Here is a 23234-nt window from a genome sequence, read left to right on the forward strand (position 1 = left end):
GCATGTGAAGCAGTCCGAGGAAGCTGATGAACAATGATAGTGAGCTAGGAGTAGCCCGTACTGCAAAGGGCACTACCAGTTTCTCGTCGCAGTTTTTGAGTGAACTGTGTCACAACTCCACCATGGTCCAAATTCCTGTTTCACCTGGCAGCATACTGTGGGCTTGAGATACTAGAACCGTCAGTGTGGAAGCAAAAGGGAAAGCAGCATGCCGTGGAAGCTGAAATTCAGGATTTGCCTCTAGGTCGGAACTGTCATAGGGACATCATCATGGCGAAACTTGGTCACAAGTCTGTAACTAATACATCCGACACCAGTGTGCAGTCAGCTATAAGGGCTGCCACTGCCAAAGAAGGATGTGGGTAAGACCTCTGCACCGCTTAAGACTGCACAGCTTAAGACTTTTTAACCAAGAATTGAAAAAGACATTGATGCTAGTTGGTCTGCTAATGAAGTGTGGCTGCTTTCAGTTAGCTGAACCCACACCCAATCCTTGCCCACTCTATATATCATTGGGAAATTAAGAGACAGAAACTCAACCTTAATAGGAAGGAAACGGACACTAGGGAGACAGAGGTGTAGTGCATCACTGTTAGATGCAACTGATTACAACCCTCTATTACTCTCTCATTGTGTTGTGTAGCAAGTAGTTTTGTCATGTGATTAAAGTGTTTGCTTTTTTGGTAAAATATAAGTTCTGAGCTGGGCATTACGCTATTGTGACTGTTGCTTGATTGTTGAGTTCTGAGCTCTTGCCTTCCACGCTGCTTCTCTTCGAAACCTGTGACTGTTCCCCATCGCTGTGCTAGGAGTACAATGCAGGAAAGTTTGTACTTCAGAAAGTTTGCAGAACCACAGTAGGGCGGACCCCAGGACACCACTGGCAAATTACCTCAACCACAACAGTTGGGGCCCAGTAGCCCTTGTCCACCCTGTGGCCCTCCCTGGGCCTACCAAGCATACATCTGCTTACCAATCTACGCTATAGTCATCCTGGAGAAAAATGTAGTTATCTGGTCATACATTTGGTTCTTGATGCATAAAATAGGCACTGTTGGGCACTTTCTTCTCTCTATTTAAATGCTATACCTTCAACTTCAACCTGTTTTGGGAATTTCAAAAAATAGGAATCATTACAGATCTATAAAGGATATAGCCGGCTGGCATTTTACTTTCAATCTTGAAAGTGTTCCAATTTAAAATTAGTGGAACATAAGTGATAATTATGTGCAAATTTAAAATATGACAAACGTCTGTTGATTATTTGTGCAAAGTTACACCATTAAACCCTGAATACTAATGGGCTGCAAATCCTGTTTGAGGCAACGACTTCTGTATTGCGCCAAAACAGGATTACAAGTCAGCTAAAACCTGGAGATAATACGGAGAAATAATGCAAAACTCATTTTGTGCTACTTGGAATAGTAGAAAAGATGCACAGTTTGTGTTTTCCCCTCTTCAGTGGTCAACCACTCAGAATCAGGTGCAAACTGTGCACTCGCTAAATATTGGGTAATATGATTCGCACATGGTTTTTGGACATCTTTTGCCTATGTGATCAATCCTAGCACACTGTTTTGCATGTGCATTTACCAGAAGCTATACATTTGATGTAACTGTATGTGCAGAAAATGGAGCACTCTAATGTGTACTCATGCTATTTTCACCCATTTATCACTTAATCGCCAGTCCCACTGACTCTGTATCCCTTATTATATGTACAGAGTGATAACTGCTGGGGTAACACTAAACCTGAAATAACTGACAGTTGGACACGGTCATCTCTGCACTGTCAACCCAAACTGTGTGCCTTCTCTCCTCCTGTTTTCTGAATTAATTTTTATTGGCATTAGGACTCTGTGCACTTTACCTCTGCTAACCAGCACTTAAGTGTTTGTGCTTTCTCCCCTAAACATGGTAAAATTGGCTGCATCTGTTTGGCACATGTAATTTACTTGTAGGTCCCTAGTAAAGTGGTACTTAAGGTACTCAAGGCATGTATATTAAATGCTACCAGTGGGCCTGCAACATTCAGTGTGCCCCCTCCCCCACTAAAGTAGCACTTTAAAACATGTTTCAGGCCTGCCATTACAGCCTGTAGTGCAGATTCAAACTGCAATTTCGACCTGCCACAATAAACTTTTTGCCAGGCCGACACCTTCCTTTCAAATACAAATATGTTGCTCCTAAGGGCAGGGGGCATTATATTTAAAAAGTAAGATTCAGTTTTACATGTCCTTGTAATGTAAAAAAAACATTTATCACTACTGTAAGGCCTACCTCTCCCATTGGATAAAATTGGGTTACTTTATTACATTTATTCAGCGTTAACATTCGATTAGGAGCAGGTTGAAATGTAATTTTTGGACTCAAATGAATGTTAATTTAAAATCCTCTTAAATGGTAAAGTTGTTTTTTAAGTCACAAATCTGAAAATGACTCTTTTAGAAAGTTGGCATTTTCTTGCCCTCACCATTTTGTGTGTTCTGCCATTATTCTGGGCCACATGACTGTAAATGGCTGTGCTGTTGTGTATGTATTCCTTCCTGACAGTGACATAAAGGGGATTGTGTGTGGAAAGGATGAGCCATTCAGAAAGGATGGTTGGGAGTGGAGCTGTTCCCAACCCTACTGACATTTTAAAGGGCTTTGCCTCCAGCACACTCAAAGGAACCTGACACATGTCTTTTGTCACCTAAGACTTCTTGGAGCCTTGACAGGGGAAGGGAAGAACTTTCTAGGCCCAGATGCGAGAGTAGTATAGTGAATCCCCCCACTTCAAAGGCTGGCACCAGGTATACATATTGGACCTCCAGAGCCACTCTCCAGTACACTCCTGGACCTGTGAACATTAACAAAGAAGGACTGACATATACTCCAGAGGACTGCCCTGCTTCTTGATGCCTGTCTTGTTCACCACAGGATTGCCCTGCTGCCTGCAGCCTGTCTTGTTCCTCAGAGGACGCTCCTGCTGAATGAGTCCTACCCTGCTCTATTAGAAGGAAGACTGGACCTGCTCCCTTAATCCCAGGCAACCTGAGTGACTCCAAGTGTCAATTGGCTGACCTCCTTACTGGGACTTAGGGACACAACAAGCTCCCGAGGCCTCCCCGTCTCTGTCCAGTTGGCCTGCTGCAGTATTCCTGCCAGGACCGGCCTGAGCCCACTGGACTCTGCTTGAGGGAGTCCCTAATCTCCTTGCCCAACTGAAGGTGCCATTAAATCTGCCCCACAGCAACACAAAGCCCCACAAACCCTCAGCTGAAAGCTTCCTCAAAGCTAATGTTGAGGGGTGCAAAGCCCTTCAATGCCTCACTGCACAGCTGACGCAAAGCCTCGCTGCACAGCTGAAAGCTTCATTGGAACCGATGCAGAACGACACAAAGACCTGCAAAGCCTTGCCGCACAGCTGAAAGCTTCATGATCTGAACCAATGTCCAGTGACGCAAAGCCCTGCAAAGTCTCAACGCACAGCTTAATGCGTCATCGGAACTGACACCAAGTGACACGTAGCCTCACAAATCAACACAATGCAGACCTCGCACCAAAGCCATAAGGTACAACTCCCAGCGTGCAAAACTTTACTGTGTGCCGGGCCTGCACTCCACCATAGTCGGCCTGAATTTGTGACTTTGTCACGGTCCTGCGTGAACAGATACCCTCAACTGTCACTTTCTGCTTCTTGATGCTTTTTGTATTAAAACTTTAAAAGTGCATATCTTTGGATCTACTGATTTGATGTTTGTAATTTCAGTACCATTTTATTTATTAGAATTTACTCTAATTTCTAAATTATTTTGGGATTTTTCTTGTGTTTTGTTTTCACGTTAATGCTGTTTGTATGGTGCACAAAAATGTTACACTTCGCCTCTACATTAAGCCTGACTGTTTTTTTGTCAAGTTACCAGAGGGCTAATCGATGCCTGTTTCTGAAATTCCCCACGTTTTCCCTCATTCAGGCCACTTTTCTCCTACCATAAATCTGTGTGGCAAAGGAATTGGGAAATGTGCTGCTTATTCTCTGTCTCACTCTTAAGATTGGAGAAATCGACCAACTGCATAAGCTGTAGTAATTTCTTTGAGAAACATCAAGAAAAATTAAGCTGATCTACGTTGCTGAGTACCTCTGGCCCATGGAATACGCTTCCGGTTTCTGAATCTCATTTAAGACTACAGCCTACAAAAACATGTGTGTCGGAGTCTCAAGAGCAAAATGCTTAGTCACATCCATTGATATGTAAACACAGCACAATAATGAAAATGTTATTGGATCTATTTTTGGTCCTTGTCCTAAAATATTTGTTTAGATATATATTTTTTTGTAATTGCTCTTTCTGATTTTGATTTGATTTGCTTTTAGGTTTTCTAGAGCGCGCAGCTACCCTAGGGCATCCCGGCGCTAAAAAGACCACGGTACTGAGGGAAGGAAAGGACAGGAAGACGAGCTCAAGGGAAAAGTAGGGTTTTTAGACGTTTCCTGAACCTGAGGTGGTTGTGTTCTTGCCTCAGGGAGAGAGGAAGGGCGTTCCACAGTCTAGGAGCATTATATGAGAACAGGCGACCGCCTGTTCTGGCCTTCCTAACTCTAGGGACATTAGCGAGGGAAAGAGAGTTAGATCTTAATTGTCGACTTGAATGTTGTTGAGTCACGAGTGTCCTAAGAATGGGAGGGCCTTCGTTGTGCAACATTCTATGCGTAATGCACAGGGTCTTAAATTTGACCCTCTCCTTTACTGGCAACCAGTGCAGGCTTCTGAGAGCTGGTTTGGCCGAATTCCTCGCTGGGGTTCCTGTGAGGATTCTAGCCGCCGCATTCTGTGCGCATTGAAGTCTTTGGACAACCGAGCCTGGGGCCCCCAGATACAGGACATTTCCATAGTCCAGTCTGGAGTTCACAAGCCCCTGCATCAGGAGTTTCCTTGACTGGAGCGGGAGTAGATGTAAAATCTTTCGAGCCATCTTTATCAGGCCGAAACAAGTTCCCGCCGTTTTCCTCGCCTGAGTTTTGAAACTTAGATCCTGATCAAGCCATATCCCTAAGCTCTTGACTTCGGATTTGGGAATTGGTGGCGTTCCCATGCATGGTGGCCAAGGGAGGGATATGGGGATTTTGTTAGAGGTTCCCAAGAGGAGAATTTCAGATTTCTCCCCATTCAGTTTTAACCTGGATTCGCACATCCATTGATGCACCTTCTCCAGGCAACTGCTCAGATTGGACAAGGCGTTGTCTGGTTGGTTAAGGGAGACGACGAGCTGAGTGTCGTCAGCATACATTATTGATTTAATGCCGAATGGCTTGACAACATCCTCAAGGGGAGCCATGTAGACATTAAAAAGTGTGGGGCTCAGGGAGGATCCCTGAGGCACACCGCACTTGAGAGACTGAGCATTAGAGACGGAATAGCCGTCAACAACTTGAAAGGACCTGTCTTTGAGAAAGGATGAGATCCAGGCCAAAGCGGAATCCGCCACTCCCATCAGACCAAGGCGCTGGACAAGGGTTGCATGGTCCACCGTGTCGAAGGCGGCACTCAGGTCGAGGAGGATCACTGCCACTGATCCTCCTGCGTCCATTATGCCCCTGGCTTCTTCGACCACGGCTAACAATGCGGTGTCAGTCCCTTGTCCAGGTCTAAAGCCTGTCTGGGACATGCGGAGAAGATGATTGGTCTCTAAAAAAGCCGAAAGTTGTTGGTTTGCTACTCGTTCGGCTATTTTACTCATAGCCGGTAGCAATGAGATCGGTCTAAAATTAGAAGGATCTGTGGGATCTAAGTGCGGTTTTATGAGAGCCTTGACTGTGGCTTTTTTCCAGTTCGCCGGGACTATACCAGTTTTAAGGGAAGCGTTGATCAGTTTGGTAAAAAGGGGGGCAATAGTGGGAGCAACTAGCTTCAATTTACTAATGGGAGCTGGGTCTGATGGGGAGCCACTTTTGATTTTCTGTAGAACGTTAAGAAACGTTTCAATGGAGATTTGGGAGAAAAAGGTTAATCTCGGGGTGTCTTGAGGGGGAGAGGAACCAAAGCCTGTTTGTGTGGTAGAAGGAGCTGGAAGGGAGCTCAGTATTTTAGCAATTTTTGCCGAAAAGAAATCTGCCATTTGATTACATTTTGCCCCATCCAAGTCTGAGGATGATGGGGGGTCTTGTATTTTGGTGAGGAGTTTCACTATTCGGTAGGTCTCTTTCGCGGAATTAGCAGCTGAGGCTATTTGCTCCTCAAAGTAGGAGGCCTGCGCGGTTTTTAATGCGTTTTTATAAAACCTAATATGGGTTCTATAGTCGTTTTTATCAGCTGTGTTCCAGTTCTTTCTCCATTGGCGTTCAAGCCTTTTGCCCTTCCTTCTTATTTCGCGTAGTTCTTCAGAGAACCATGGTAATTTGGACGATTTCCTACTGGATGGGAGAGTTTTAAATGGTAAGACTGAGTCAAGGGAGTCATTTATCCAGTTATGAAGTTGGATTTCAGCTGACGAGGGGTTAGGGTCTACTATAGGCAGAGTGGAAGTCAGAGCGTGATCCCATAGGATTGTGTCCAATTTTTTCCAGGGACGAGAAGGGACTCGGGGAAGGGGGGTGTCAGGCGGTTTACCTGGAAGTTGAAGTTTAAAAGGGACCAAAAAGTGGTCTGACCAGGGAAGGGGCAGAGGGGTTTGTACGGAGAGTTTGGAAAGGTTGGCAAAGATGGGGTCCAGTAGCCGTCCTTTCGTATGGGTAGGTTCATTGTTGAGAAGTTGAAGATTAAGGGAAGCCAAATCGGCTTGTAAGTCAGTGGCGAGTTTGTTGCCTTGATCATTGAAGTGGAGATTTAAGTCTCCGAGGATTGTGAAGTTTGGGGTCACACAGGCAAAAGAAGAGATGGCGTCCATGAGTGAGTCTATGAAACACCCTACCTGTCCCGGAGGTCGGTAGATTAGGGCCCCAGAAAGTGTCGTAGCTGGCGGCAAGTGAAGGGAGAACAGAACATTTTCACTATCTAAAATGGGGCTATCTTTAAACTGGCATGAGAAATTGTCACGATAAATAATCGCAATACCCCCTCCAATACCCTTTGGTCTATTAAGGGTTTTAATGAGGTATCCGGGGGGAAGTGCTTGATTGATGTCCGGATCCGTGCTAGGGGAGAGCCAAGTTTCTGTTAAGAACAGGACGTCTAAGTCCGACTCTGATAAAAGTAGGTGAATTTCTGTCTGGTGCTTTGGGAGTGACCTGCAGTTAAGCAGGGCCATCTCAATATGTACTGGTTCGGGTTGGGGGGATGGGGACAATCTGTAGTCGCAGTTTGGGCAGCCAGTAGGATCGGTTTCCAGAGTGATAGTTCCATTACACCTGGTGTTTAATGGTTTCCTGAGCTGGTACAGAGTATCTAGTGAATAGTTCAATCGAGGGCAGGTGTGACCAGCCTGGGGTATGGGCTCAGGGCTCGGTCTGGCGCGGACGGGCGCAGACGGGCTTACCTTAGGCGCGCCTTCGGCGCGCCATCGGCGCGCCCGCTGCGCTCGTCCGCTGCGCTTCCTGGCGAGGCACATAATTTATAATGGGGAGAAGAGGAGTCACGGGGGCGTGGCCACCTGAGGTGGGCGTGTCTCTCGTCGCGCCTCGCCCTCGAGAATGGCGGTGGGAGAGTGACAAGCGTTGCAGCGATGAGATCGCTGTTTGTGGACTGCAGAGTACAAGAAGTGAGTATTTAAAACACAGAGTATCACACACAAGAGATTTTAAAAGAAGTTTCTCAATCACTCCCGGCTTCCGCCTCAGGAGTCTCGTGGGTCTTAGTGTCGCGCTTTCCAGCTGCGCGCACTATTTATACTGTTATCAGGGGGCGTGGCCACCTGAGGTGGGCGTGTCTCTCGTCGCGCCTCGCCCTCGAGAATGGCGGTGGGAGAGTGACAAGCGTTGCAGCGATGAGATCGCTGTTCGTGGACTGCAGAGTGCAAGAAGTGAGTATTTAAAACACAGAGTATCACACACAAGAGATTTTAAAAGAAGTTTCTCAATCACTCCCGGCTTCCGCCTCAGGAGTCTCGTGGGTCTTAGTGTCGCGCTTTCCAGCTGCGCGCACTATTTATACTGTTATCAGGGGGCGTGGCCACCTGAGGTGGGCGTGTCTCTCGTCGCGCCTCGCCCTCGAGAATAATACCATAATGTAGGTTGTTCATTGTCATGAGTCCACAACATTCTTGTAAATTCAATTTTTATCTGTGAGTTACCAGACAAATTGAGATTACCAGTTACGTGGGAAAACCATTTTCCTCACACACATTTCAGGTTCTAAAAGGATTTGGATAAATCCAGGTGGAAAAACGCAGAAAGAGAACATATGGGAAATAAGTGTGTAAACACCGACTTCCTTGGTTATTCCCCAGTCCATGCATAAAGTCTTTGAATAGTGACTAACGTACCACGCAATATTAGTACTTTCAGGTGTGGTATTGCCAATGCACTTTTACACATATTTCATATTACCTTCTTACTCCGTCTTCCTAGTCGCAGTCACCCAGGAGCACTATGTGTTTGGGGCACAGCATTCACCCTTAGAAAAAATTCCCCACCCAACATGGCGGCCTGATAGGAAGTACCTGTTACCTGACCTCCAAGGTTGGGGCAACCCCAGACCATATCCTGACACTCCCACAATCGGAGTAGCGACCAGAAGGATCAGGTTTTATTTTGTTCGTCCCCCAACTCCCAAGGGAGGGAGGGAGGGAACATGACTGTGACGAGGAAGACTATGACTCGGAGTAATGAAGATTACTAGTAAGTAACCAAGACATTAAGGGTGTTAGTGGATTCTGTGGAGGCACAGGAAACAGCGATTTAATAAATGTACCCAAGGAGCCTTTAGCTGCATCCACATTTAGAATTCATTTATAAAGTGCAAAAATATACATTTTAACCGCATTCTAAAAATGGAATAAACTTGTGTGCTAACGATCTGATATTTATTTAAATTTTTTACGAAAAATATTGAAAAACATGATGGTGTAAAATGTGCGATTCCAGGTAGTGAGAAGACTAACCTTGAATTCTGTTGTCCAATTCATAGCTTTTTATGTAAATAAAATGACGTAAGCAAAAATGAAAAAGTAACCTATAACGTATTTTATGGCAAGTACACTCCCTGAGAACGTGCGCGTAGATTGTGGTCAGCAGACTTGCGTAGAAATGCATTTATACTTCCTACTAAGCTTGTTTCTATAAATAGCTTCCATTAAAGCGCGCGCTTGTTAAACAGTGGAGTTGATTCTGCGTTATGTGAGCCTCACTAAACTAGTTTTATCTTTCCTTTTTATTCCCCTCTGCCCTGCCGTGGATCTCTAAAAGGACAGTTGGAACCAATAAATGAGGTGAGCTAATTTGATGATTCATTCTCCGTCCTTGATGAGCTCCATATCAAGGGGAATTGTCTCCCTGCCTTCAGCCTTATCTGCTGCACGAGATATATATTGCATTAAACCCGCCAGAGTAAATTTGCTAGGCCACGTGACCGAAAACCTGTCCAGCGCGAGACACAGGAGACAGAATCCGTGCGGCGATCTTCCGCCTCTGACAGAAGCAGCAGGCGCGTGACACACATCTGCATCTCCCGCGCTGGGATGGAGGGGCTGCTGCCGCTTTGTTGTTTTCTGTGTACAGCTCACTTATTAATTAGCTAGCGACATCTTGGGAGGGACAGGTACTTGGTGCGTCCGTTGTGACGAAGCTACTTGCCAGGCACAGGAAAGACGTGTCCAGGGTGATTGAAAAGTGTTCAGGGGCAGCGTGGCATTTTGTTTGCTGTTTTAGGAAACAAACGCAGGGATTATGTCTACTGCACTTTAATTAAACCTGATGTCGAAATTGCAGGGACATATAAACTAGTCTCCGGGGAAACCCATGCATGAGATAATAAAGTCACTGCTTAGAAAATGACTTAGCCAAGTGACGTCAAGACGCATGCGTATTTTGTGAGACATAGAGTGAAAAAGAGAGCTTTAGTAAACAATCATTGGAAAACCGAAAAGGCCTGGCACAGACAGATAACAAACACTGCAGGTGTGCATAAATAATATGCTCCAATTGACATGTGTCACTACACAGACAGGCACACATTCTTAACTGGGCTACATTAGAGACACACAGTTTACAAATAAATGAAAAGAACGAAGGTAGACTATCTTGCAGACAAGCTCACCATGTCTGGTGGTTCTTGGCACACCTGCTGCCAGGACTAGGGGTGAGCGAGCCAACAAACAGAAAGGGAGAGTCGAGCCAGATCCGAGCCAGTGGGCCGCTTGGCACAGAGATCCCCATCGCGAGCCGAGCCTTGAAAATATGTGGCATGCAAATCATTAAACAAACATCATGGTAGAGTAGGATATGCTGTATTAAATGTATGTCTTTAACACGCAGAAGCCTTTCACCTTACTACAGCAGATATCTCTGCTTTGCAAATCATTTAGTGAGAGTTTTAAACATGAACTGAGAAACATTCCTGTTTCCGCCCTGATCACAATGATATTGCTGAATTTCCAGGCATCACAGTGTAAATACTCAAGTCAACAGTGATACAACATACATTTTACAAGGCAAATAATAAACTAAAAAACATATTGAAAGAAAGAACCAACAAATACTATTGTTTATTAGAAAAGTAGAAACCTTATATTTTATTGATTAATTAAAGTTACTCAAAAGTGCAGGTGTGCATGTCGCCACCTCCTGAAACAGGAGGAGAAGTCAGTAAAAGCATCATATAAAGCTGTAAAGTTACCAGTGACTTCACAACTGCATTAGATTAAATGTTTTGCACACTTGGTAAAGCGGTTGAAGATCTCCCTATGGTAAAGTATAGGGTAATTTTGAAAAGATAATCAAAGTAAAACATTTTTTAATAATATATGTAAATTGCGTGAAAATGTAACACTTTTACATATGGATTTTAAATGTAGGTTAAGATAAAAAAATACTACTGTACGATTTGTTAGATTTAAAAGAAAAAATGTAATTAACTATTTTAAATACAGTTACTCTTTCTAAATATTTATTTAAAATAAAATAAAACCCACCTTAAGTAAAACAGTTATATGTATTTAATATGCATTAAAATATGCAAAAAGTTATTTACAGTATTAATTTAAATTAATTCAATTTAATTTTCTCAGTTACATTTATTTTTAAATCGAAAAACTGTTTAAAAAATATTTTAACAAACAACATTTATTTATATATTTTTAACATTAAAATATATACACACACACCCACACACATATATACTTAAAAAGTTTCAATAAATTAAGGTATTTTAATATTATTTCCTGTGGGGTTTTATTTTAAGTCCCTACATCCATTTTTTTCTATGGGAGGGTGGTGCAGTACTTTGGAGTGGTAATGGATGGTGCTGGACTTACTCCAGCTCTGGGGTGGATTACATTTAAAAACTATTTTAGGTCCTTTTTGACTGTAGTTACTATAGAGGTGCATTTTGTTAATACCAATGCTCCTACTCTTTTGTGGATGGGTGTATGTCCCTCCCTAGGCCTATCTTAATCCCTCCTTACTTCTCCCAATCCCATCCCCTTTAGTCAAAAATATCCCCTCTTTTCAGCTACTCCCCCATTCCTCCCACATTTACTACTAAAACATATACCTACATGTGCAGAGATCTCCATATTCAGGGCGGAAATGTCTGCACATAAAAGGTAGAAGATGCGAAGGCGTAGACCACTGTACGTAGGTTGGTGAATAGCATTTTTTAGTACATTAGTAGTACTATTGTTTTACTACTAGATATACTACAAAATACAGTTTTGGAAAAAGGTCCACAATTTGTAAACAGGAACTTAGAAACAATCTTGTCCCACCACCTTGGCAACAACTCCATTAGTGTCATGTGCACCCTGTATGTGGCCTAGAGGCTTATTATAGATACAGCAACATTATAATCTATTACATCGATTACAAGAGGTTTTTGCACACATTCGGAACTCACATATTTGAAGGTAGTCACATGAAGAAAAAGAATGCTCAGTGATATAAAATATTTGCCCAGGATCACAAGATTTGATTATGCAGGGAAGCTGTGATTGATCCCAGGTTTTACGGCTTCACTTTGTGCAATTTTGTCAATAAATGGCTAACTCTTTGTCTCTCCTTTTACGTCAAATGGTACTGCTTTGTGTTGGTGCTTGAGGTTACATTATTTGTGGCAGGCAGAAGCCACATGAACGTTCAGCTCTTTTTGGACTCGAGGTTCAACAAGGACCTAAAAAAATTAATAATTGTGCCTTTAAAGTATTTTGTAAATGAAATATAGTGTAGAAAGGAAGGCAGACTAATAACAATGCCATTGGTTAGGTTTTTGAATAAGAAATATCCTTTAAGTAAAGTCATAGAGTCTGTATAACTGTGTTAATGAATCATTTAAGTCTGCATTGTTCTTTTCTCGCATGTGTATGGAGTGCAGGCAAGACAGCACTTGATATAGGATCAGGTGAACCATTGATTTTTAGGTCTGGCATCTGCCATGACATTTAGATTTTACTAACATTATTTGTGTAATGTACTTACTTGTAGGGACTTTCAGCCAGCCCTTTCATCCATTGGCTTGGTATTGCATCATTCACATTTTTTATTCTAGCTACTACAGCATAGAGTATTGGGCAGTTGGTCAGTGCTGTTCAGCCATTGACTAACTTCAGTAGGAGTGAAAATAATCAGCCCTTTCACAAGGAGCAGATCCACATCCAATTTAATTATCTTCAGTGTGATAGGACCGGATTCTTGCCTACCTGGTTCTCTCCAAGAATCCTCTCAGGTCGCCAGGATCTTTTTATCTGCTAAATAGTGTAGAGGGGAGGAAATTCAATTTTCGATACATAATCACCAGAATCAAGTCTCAATTAAGAAGGACCACTGACTCCGAATCAAAAATTTGTAGGATTTTATTACAACCAAAAATAAACTGCACATACAGACATCTCAGCACAAGGTGAAGAAGATAAATGGGCACTAGAACAAACGCAAGTCTACGTAAGAGTCTCATCCGACTCAAAACAAAAAGAATAACCAGTTCCAGGAGCATAAGAAATGCAATGGTTAGTCCAATATCTACATTAGGCATCATTAGCCTAAAAGAAAATAGTTAGTCTATCCCAACTCTATCTCTAAGGTAATGTCCCTACTTAATATTTCCCTCCCAGGCAAGAGAGTAAAAAGGTGTCAGAAGTGAAGACTTCCTTAGAAGTACATTCACTTAGTCAGAGCTCGTTCTAAGATGCTCCTTCTAGCTTCCCATCTAAACCTCAACTGCTCCACCCTCGGGGCACTGTCCCTAATACAAAATCCCAAAAACGTTGAACACGCCCTTCGGCACACCTCTTCAGCCAGGTCTTCTTCCAGTACTTTTCCAGTGAAACTTGTACTCCATTCAACAACGGTTAGCTTGACCTTGGATCCCAGGCACCTTCTTCGCTGAAAGTATCATCTATAAATTCCAATGCACTCCCCTGTTGGCTTCTCGTACCATCCTAACTCCTAAAACAAAGACCTAGTCTCTCTAACGAGCTAAATGTCCTTACACCTGCAACAGAAACATGGGAATGAGAAACTTTTCACTTCTCTAAGATTTTCCATTCTCCTGAAACCCAAAGCCTTTACCAAGGGAAATCATTTTCGGCCTACAACGTTAACTAACATAAGAAATGAACAGGCCTTTCTCTTTAAACATATATGCGATCAGGCCTTTACACTGTTAAACACACTCCTAAATCACAATTTAAGCATTAGTTCATGATTCCTTTAAACGTAAGTAAGCAACCTACACGTGCAACTTTAACATGGCACACATTTAAACCAATACATTGCATTACATAAAATCAAACATTATGCATTTACAAAAATACATTTGCAATGCTCTACAACATTATTCCTTATGAAAATCATGGTTAAATTTCGAATCACCTCTATGTTAAACGATCCTAGTAATACAATTTCTATATCACCTGTAAACTAATTCGAATAATATGTGGGTGCGGACTAACAGTGATTATGGTGCACCCGTACAAATTTCAGAATAGCGTGGCGCTCTATCAGTTCCCCCCTTTGATGACAAACGTCATCACACAATCAATTCCCTTGGAGAAAGAACCAACCTAAACAGTACTTGTCGCCATCCTCCCCCGTCGGAATCTTTCCATATTCTTAATATTCTGGTACTGACTGTCCTGCAGTCGGGCCATTCGCATTTCACTCGCTCTAAGGGCCCTTTCAATTCGGTTTCCTCTGTACCACTTATAAGCTCTGATGAATCCCCACAAACAGATCACACAAACCACAACAATGATAAGGGGTTTTAACACGAACCCAAGGAACCCTTTTCCCAAATTCGCAAACCAATTCCCCACACGACCAAATCCTTTACCAATCTTTTCCCATACACCCTCTTCGGTCAGATCCTCAATCTCTTGATGAATTGTGGTAATGTTGTCTATATATGTCTCCAGATCCTTGCTATTGTCTGGATTATACGTACAACATTCCTGAACCTTCAATAATTTACAGACTCCCCCCTCCTTTGCTAATAATACATCTAAAGCAAGGTAGTTCTGCAAAACCATCATCCTTATCGATAACATCTCTCCATCCACCAATATCAAGGACCTTGCCGTATTCATCGACAATTCATCAACCACAGTCGCCAGCCTTCTGATCTTCACATCATTCAAAACCACATCCAAACTCGGTATTATTGCTCCCAAGACATCCCCAATCACTGCTCCTGCACTCACAGCTCTCTTGGCTCTAGAATGATGTCCAGTCTCCAAAAGCTCCAAATCTTCTGCATGATAGATTTTCGGAAAAATAATGGCCAAATTACATGTACCATACCAATTTGCAGGCAACCTCACATAGGCATTCCTTCCACACATATAATACACAGTTGGAATCACTTGCACAGAGTCTTGCAAAAAGTTCTCAACTGAGTCTTCCATAGTGAAGACATGATCACACGTACTTTGTCCTACCGAAACCTTTTCATAGTAGGTCTGAGGATGTCTCACACAAAACGTCCCCTTTTGCACCTGGTCCAATGCTATGGGTCCATAACTCCCCTTAGATCTGTGTAATCTCTCCTCATCAGTCCAATCTACTGGACTATCTCCTGTATTTCGTGTTTGTGTTAGTTTTCTATATCTATCTTCTACTTGACCTATAAACTTCTTCTCTGTATCTGACAATGGACATGCCAAATTATGTCGGTGAGCATAAGCTGTATCCAGTTCCAAAGATGGTATGAAATACTTCCGGAGTCTGTCTTCCGATTTACAGTAATCGTATTTATTCAAATGCTTATAAGCTGGAACCTCGGGAAGTACTGCATCGTAATTGGAAAAGAAAAAATCAAACTGACCTCTTTCATAAAAGATACTAAGCAACAGACTACAAGAAATTCCATATGTTAGTGGAAGGTGATGGTATCTAATACCCTCATCTACTGAAGAAGGCAACTGCATGCACACATAACAGTCTTTCGCATCCATCACATCAACATACTCGTACAACAACTTCGCATACGCATTAAGCTTAAAATCACTTCTAGACAGGTCTATGTGAAATCTACGACTCTCTTCGATTAGTAAAGCTCTTTTAGCTCCTACACTGACCTCCTTTTGGCTAGAAATGATAGGCGTCGGTGTTCCCTGTACCTCTGCTTCCTGCTCATGTGAAACAATATACGAGGCTATAACTATTATGGCTATAGAAATTATTACCAACCCTATGATGTACCTATCACTAATTTAGACCTACGGTGAGTATTTCCAGCATCTACCATCTTTGCAAAGTTCTCAAAGTTGTTGGTTTCGGCAACAATTAAGAGTCTCTTTTCTCCTCCAGATATCGCTTGTCAACCAGTTCGAACGATACTTCAAGAACTGGAAATCCGCTTGCAACTTTCAGTTCCCTATTTACATAGTTCACAAAAAGACTTCCCTAGCCCTCTTTCGTTGTCTCGATGGAAAGTCCCTAAGTTTATTCTTCTTTCACTCGGGCCTAGGCTATCTTCTTTAGACTTTTATGTACAAGAAAGTTCACCGTCTGTCCAAAATCAGATCAGCTCCTAAGATCTCTAAAACACGCTGCAAAAGTTCAAGACGAACCACCACTAATTCCTGATGCGGTGGTACATAACCAAAGGTTGGAAAGACCAACGTCTCCAAGATCAGCTCACAAATCTTGCTCAGAAGTGGTGGATTCGGAATAGTGAGAGTCAGTATTCCTTTGATCTCCACCCCTGGAACCAGCAACAGCACATCCACTTTCAGGTTCGGAGAATCGCCAACCAGCGTCAAGGACCTCAGTCTCCCTGAGCTCAACACTCCTGGCATCAGTAACGGCGAATGCCCACTCTGGTGAGGCGTACCTTTGACACGGCACTCTTCTCCTGGACCTTCTCAAACCACCTCGAGCTTGCTCTTCGTCGCTCTGTTCAGATTCAGATGTTTCAGAAACTGGGGCAAGATCTCTTTCAGGTGCCAATCTCAAGTTCAGCCGTCTCTGACTCATGGGCCAAACCTCTTCCGCTCCTGCGGCAACTCTGCTCTCCCTTGGGGTACCCTGTGCACTACTTCCTTCTTCGACAGAATTTGACTCTACTCCACCCACAGCAATACTTTCTCTGTCTGAGTCAAATTTGGGGCTTTGATTAGCACAATTCCTTTCAGCTCGATCTAGTGCACAACCAACTGCATCCGCAACCCTCACAGCTTGGCTTACCCTCTCAGATGGCCCTGCCACCTCAGCTGGATTTTCATTCAAGAGAGGGGCTGTTTCTTCCAAGGGTGCTGGAACTCTGCGGGTATGGGAGGCATGCACCCAGTTCGGCAGTCCCCCACACTTCACTGCCATGTTCGTGACCATTATTTCCTGGTACGGGCCATGCCAACTAACATCCAGGCAACGCTTCCTCACGTGCTTGCGGACAAGCACCCAGTCTCCTGGGCACAGGTCGTGGCACAGGTCACTTGCGGCTGGAACAGTTGCTGCTTCCAGCTGATGGGACACAGAACGGACTACGTCAGCCAGTCCCTTACAGTAATCGAGAATTAAATCATCTGTGATGTTAATCAAAAAAGTAGCAGGTATCGCTGGTAATCGCATTGACCCCATCAGGATCTCGTGAGGTGACAACCCCGTTCTCCTATCAGGAACACTGCGAAGGCTCATGAGGACCAAAGGCAGTGCGTCAGGCCATTTCAGGGATGTCGAAGAACACACTTTGGCCATCCCTTTCAAAGTCCCATTAACTTGTTCCACAATCCCAGAAGCCTCTGGTCGATAACTGCAATGCAATCTCTGATCCACATTCAAGGCAGCACAGAGCAATTTCATGATCTCACTGTGGAAGTGTGTCCCTCTGTCCGACTCCAAAGAGGTCGGAAATCCGAACCTAGGGATAAGTTCCCTCAATAACAGCTTAGCTACAGTGAGTGTGTCGCACCTACGTGTTGGGTAAGCCTCCCCCCATCTTGAAAAGACACATACCACAACTAAGATGTACCTCAACCCATTACACTTTGGCATCTCGATAAAATCCAACTGCATCCTATTGAAAGGCCCTCCTGACCTCCCAATGTGACTCAAAGTCACAGCAGTCTTCATTCCTGCATTCATCTGCTGACATGTAACACACCTCTGACACACAGCTTCAGCAACCGCACAAAACTTCGGATTGTACCATGTTTGTCTGAACACTCGCACCATTGCGTCTCTACCAAGATGTACTGCACCATGTATCAATCTTGCCATTGGGTTCAACAGATTTTCCGGTAGCACAGCTCGTCCATCACTCGAAACCCACACATCCACATCTCCCTTCTCACATCCTGTTCGTATTCAGCTATCTCGTTCTTGATCAGGAACCTCATCCTGCAATTGTTTTAGTTCCTCCCATGTATCGGCCATGGCTAACATCATGCTGAGCTTGGTTCTTTCTTGGTTTTCTCCAGTGTACCCTCCTGTAAATATGCATCCTTGTTCTGCACAAAACCGGACAACTTCATCTGCATAATTATTTCCCAAGAAAAAAAATCATTCCCTTTACTGTGGGCAGAACACTTGACAACCTCAATTTCCTTGGAACACTGCAATGCTTCCAACAATTGTCTCACATATTCCCCATTTCTAATGGGCAAACCAGAAGATATCATGAACCCTCTCTGTGACCATAACTGTCCGAAATCGTGAACCACACCAAACCCGTACTGACTGTCTGTGTAAATCGTTATCCGAATCTGATCAGCAGCCAAACAGGCACGGGTCAAAGCAATGATTTCAGCTACCTGTGCGGAGTGTACTCCTTCTAAACAAGCAGCTTCAACCACTCCTGTGATGGTACATACAGAAAATTCTGCTCTCAATCGACCAACATCGTCTCTTAGACATGAACCGTCCACAAAGAAAATTTCATCAGGGTCAGGGAGCGGTTCATCAACAATGTCTGGTCTCGGTTTGGTGCATAGTTCAGTCACATCGAGACAATCATGATCCTCACAATCTTCACCATCTACATTTGGGATAGGCATCAATGTTGCGGGATTCAAAACAGAACACCTCTTCAAAGACACATTTTCTGCAGCAAGTATAACTTGCTCATAACGTGTTAATCTGTTGTTTGTGAGGTGCTGTGTTTTGGTCCTCGTCATCAGCAGTTCAACAGAATGTGGCACATAAACTGTAAGTGAATGTCCCATTACAATACTCTCGTATCTTTCAATACTGACACCTGTTGCAGCAACGGATTTGAGACATCCGGGCAACGCAGAAGCTACTGGATCTAAGGTAGCTGAAAAATGGGCAACTGGTCTACGTACACCTCCATGGTTCTGAGTCAGAACTGACAATGCACAACCTTCTCTCTCTCATCAGAACAATGTGAATGCCTTGTTGTAATCAGGCATCCCCAAAGCTGGAGCGCGACACAGGGCTTCTCTCAGCCTCAAAAATTACATTAAACAGTCATTGTCTCATGGTACCGGATCACTCACGTCCTTGTGCGTCAGCCGTTGCAAAGGAAAAGTTGGGAATCCATTGGCGACAGTAACCAACCATCCCCAAAAACATTCTGACTTCTCTCTGAGTGGTGAGCACAGGCATGTTCATAATAGCTTCAATACGATCTGGTGACACCTTTCTCCTGCCTTTCTCAATTCTGTGACCCAAATCCTGCACTTCACTCAGACAGTACTGCAATTTTTTCGGGGACACCTTGTGTCCATTCTCAGCCAAATGATTCAGTAAAGCAATGGTATCAATTCTGCAAGCATCTTCTGTTTCTGAGGCAACAAGCAAATCATCAATGTATTGCACCAGAACAGAGTTCTGCGGCAACACAAGACCTTCAAGATTCTTCTTCAGGATCTGATTAAAGATCGATGGACTCTCTGTATAACCCTGTGGGATACGACACCATGTTAACACACGGTTCTCCAGCCGGAAAGCAAAAAGAAATTGGCTTTCCTCATGGAGTGGGATCGAGAAGAATGCTTGGCACAGATCAATCATGGTAAACCACTCAGCTTCACATGGGATTTGAAACAGTATCACAGATGGATTCGGTACCACCGGACAGCATGGTCTTGTACGATCCTGAATTTCCCACTTGGTTTCTGTAGTCCCATGATAGGTGAATTACATGGGCTACCCATGATCTCTTTCAGAATTCCCTGCTTGATCATAGACTCAATTACAAGCTTGATCCCTGCAATAGTCTCAGGTGACAAATTATACTGGGGTGTCCTAGGGAATTCTACGTTTGGCTTGACCTGTATCTTCACTGGCTCTACGCCTTTGATCAATCCGATCTCTTCTCCACTGAAGTCCCACACATCAAGTGACACAGAATCCCTCAAGTCAAGTGGAAGTTCCTCCACTGTCAGCGCTGGGTACATTTCTATGCACACATGCTGATTTGCAACCTTAAAGGTTGCGTCATCATCTCTTGTCTGTACTTCAACTCCCTTTGGTGTGCAATAGATGTTGCAATTCAACTTGCACAACAGATCTCTCCCTAACAGGCAAACTGGACTCGAGTCACACACCACAAACTGGTGTCGATCTTGGAATGTTCCTATTCTCACAGGAATTGGCTCTGTCAGTGGGCTAGTCATTCTCTTATTTGCTACGCCAACAACTTGTATTGATTGTCCCGAGAGGGGTAGGTTGGGGACTACTGCTGATCTTACAGTAGACCGGGTAGCACCAGTGTCAGCCAAAAAGGTGGTAGGGTGACCATCAACATCTGCTTCTACAAATGGTCCCCTCTGGTCTACCTCCAAGACTGCTCCAAGTGTGCAGTCTTCCCCCCCCTCAGGCACCGTCATGCCAACGGGTCTGGACCAAATTCCTCACTCCCTTCGAACAAAGGCATCTGTTGATAAGTTCGGAATCCCTGCTGAACATTTTGAACCCTAGGTGGCTGAGGAACTTGCACCTGCGGACTACTAGTCCCCCCTTTGATCATCCTAGGTCTAGTCACTGTGGGAACTACTTCAGGTACAGGTACCTGGGTTATCTCTACTTCTTGCTGCACCTGATTTATTGGGTTCAAGGGACACTCGCGTTTCCAATGTCCAACCTGGTGACAAAGATAACACGCGGTGGTCTTTTTCAATGTCGCCACATCCATCCCTGTCTTGGGGTCAGCTGACTTTGGTCTTCCCTGATTCCGGGCATTCTCATTTCCTCCTTGGTTATTTCCCTGCTTCCTTCCTAATGTCCCTCCACTGGACTGAGCTTGAACCGTTTGCATCTGGACAAGCATCAACTTATCCTTCAATTTCCTGTGCTTCGATTCTATCTCATCACTACAGTACCTGGCATTCCGTAAGATCTCATCTACAGGCTTATTCTGCCAGCAAATCAGATGTTGCTGAATCATAAGACTAAACTCTGGTCTCAACCCTAACACAAACTTTGAAACAAACTGTCCCATGTCTTTAGTCTCTAAGGCATCCAATCCACTGTACTGCTTAAAGGCCTGCAAGAGTCTTTCATAATACTCATGCACTGTCTCTTTTGGTTCTTGCACTGTCCGATCTATCTTAACCCAATCAATATCCTGAGAAGAAATTTTTGACTTTAGCCATGTGATCACTTGCTCAAACTTCTTCATGACTATGGGTGACGGACCATTCGAAACAGGATCTCTTTAGGGCTCTGAAGTTGGCCATTCAACAGCAATTTTACATGCGGACCTTAAATCACCTGGAACCACAATATCAAACAACGTATTCAAGTCGATCCACAACACCTTTGAGATCTTGACAAACCGGTCAACCTGCTTATACCACTCGACAGGCTTCTCCCGCAAGCCATTCGTACATGCAGCCAAATCACCCCTACTCCAAGGCACATGCACGTACCCTCCATTCTGTACCTCTTGTAAAGGGAAATTTCCTACATCCACCATCCCCCCACCTGGAGGTGGCGTTTCTCCTATCATCCTTTTTGAACTCTTCTTCTTAGACCACCTTTCTTCCCATTTGTCAAGCATGATCCATGCACACATTGCTATAATCAAAACCTTGATATAGGACCTCAACCCCATGACCCTCTTCTCTTCCAATTCTTGGTCGCTATACTGCAACCTATGGCTTCCCTGCGATGACTTTGTTTTGGACAGATCCACATCATACCTTTTGGCCAATTCTGACAATTTCTCATGCGCAGTTCTTGCCTTGCGAGTCACATCCTTCGCTACAAAAAGTAACTCATCTTGCTCATACATGTATACCCTTTCAAGAGGCAGATTTCCACTTATTATTTCGTCTACTTCCGCTTTCAACCTTACCACATCTAGCATCCTCCCTTTCAAGGCTCCTTTCAGTATTTCTCGACAAGCTGCCCCATTCTGTTCATCGTACTCGCATTCCTGTTCTTGAGGTCTAATCCCTTCTGTCATACTCCCAGAACCGGAAAGATTTCCTAAATTACCTTGTTCACTTTCTACAGTTCTCTCACTCTGATTCTGATTCCTCACCGGCGGTGCCCATATCCGCAAATCTGATCTTGACTCAACCAAAGACCTCGGTCTCACTGACCTCGCATCCACCTGTCCCCTAGAGGAGTCTGCGGTGGCTGGCAGTGGCGTACTCCATTCTATAGGTTTTGGAGTCTGCTCCATCCCATTCACTGATCCATTTCCCTCCACCACACTCCTTGCTCCTACAGCTGACCGTACTAGACTCCCAACTCTTTCTTGATCTGGGTCGTAAACTGAGACAATGGGCCCGATGGTAACCGGTACCTTTAGAGCATCCGGTAACCTCACGCCTCTCACAATCTCTGTCTTTACTACTGGCTGATTTTTCGTGACCTCAGTTCCTGTCGAGATTTTCCCTTCTACTCTCACCTCTGACTGAGTCTGTAATCCACTAGTCCCTTCTGCTTGAGCCGACTTCCCTTCATAAGAATCTGGATTGTATGGAGGTGGTCTCTCAGACAACAACTTCTCTACTAGACTGTCATCTGTATCACTGTCATCGTCATCCACACTCTTTGCCTTAGCGCTGTCTGTCTTTACCAGTAGCGGGTGCAATCTGTCTCCCTCTATCGTTTCTACTCTCCACCTCTTCTCTTGTGCCTCCCACCTCACATCCTGGAATGCCTTAATTAACTTCTTCACCCTTTCTTGACTTCGATCTCTTTTCCTGTCATGCACTGCTCTAATCCATGTATGCAACGCCTCAAACTGAGTTGGTCTCGGCAAAGGTAGTAACAAAGACATTACAGATTTCAACTGATACAACACTTCCAGCCTGAAAGTACCATATCGCGGGAAAGCCAGTTCTCCCTCACCATGTGTCATTTTATGCCAATTTTCAAGCCAAATTATAGTATGCAATCCCACATTCCTTGCCATATAATGCGCCGGAGTATCCTCGGGAGGGGCTTCTTCTCCCCTCGAGTAACCACATGTTTATCACCTCTAAATAATTCTCGGGAAACCTTAAAACATTTCATGGTTAACAAATTTTCGATCGCACACAATGTTTTCGTTCACTTCCTGATGTCAATCCACCAATAGCAGCGCGACTCACACCAACTGACCTATCGCAGCGCGACACCTTCTGACGTCACGCTTCCTCCACTCGCAGCAGTTCCCCTCCTTCACAATTCACGTCTCACCCTTGCATCCGTCCCATTCATACGCTGAAGTAATTATCTGTCCATGAAACGACCGGAAAATCACTTC

The 23234-nt window shown here is 44.1% G+C and overlaps 1 protein-coding gene across 1 annotated transcript in view; it reads left to right on the forward strand.

Moving 5' to 3' along the window:
* SYT17 (synaptotagmin 17) overlaps positions 1-23234 on the forward strand; it is a 680897-nt gene that overhangs the window by 44441 nt on the left and 613222 nt on the right. The window contains exon 2 of the mRNA XM_085628853.1: positions 9331-9348. Within this exon, the coding sequence (XP_085484979.1) occupies positions 9331-9348 (18 nt within the window). The remainder of the gene's footprint in view (positions 1-9330; positions 9349-23234) is intronic.

Source organism: Triturus cristatus, chromosome 10 (assembly GCF_964204655.1).
Source record: "Triturus cristatus chromosome 10, aTriCri1.1, whole genome shotgun sequence".
In the NCBI taxonomy this organism is placed as follows: domain Eukaryota; kingdom Metazoa; phylum Chordata; class Amphibia; order Caudata; family Salamandridae; genus Triturus; species Triturus cristatus.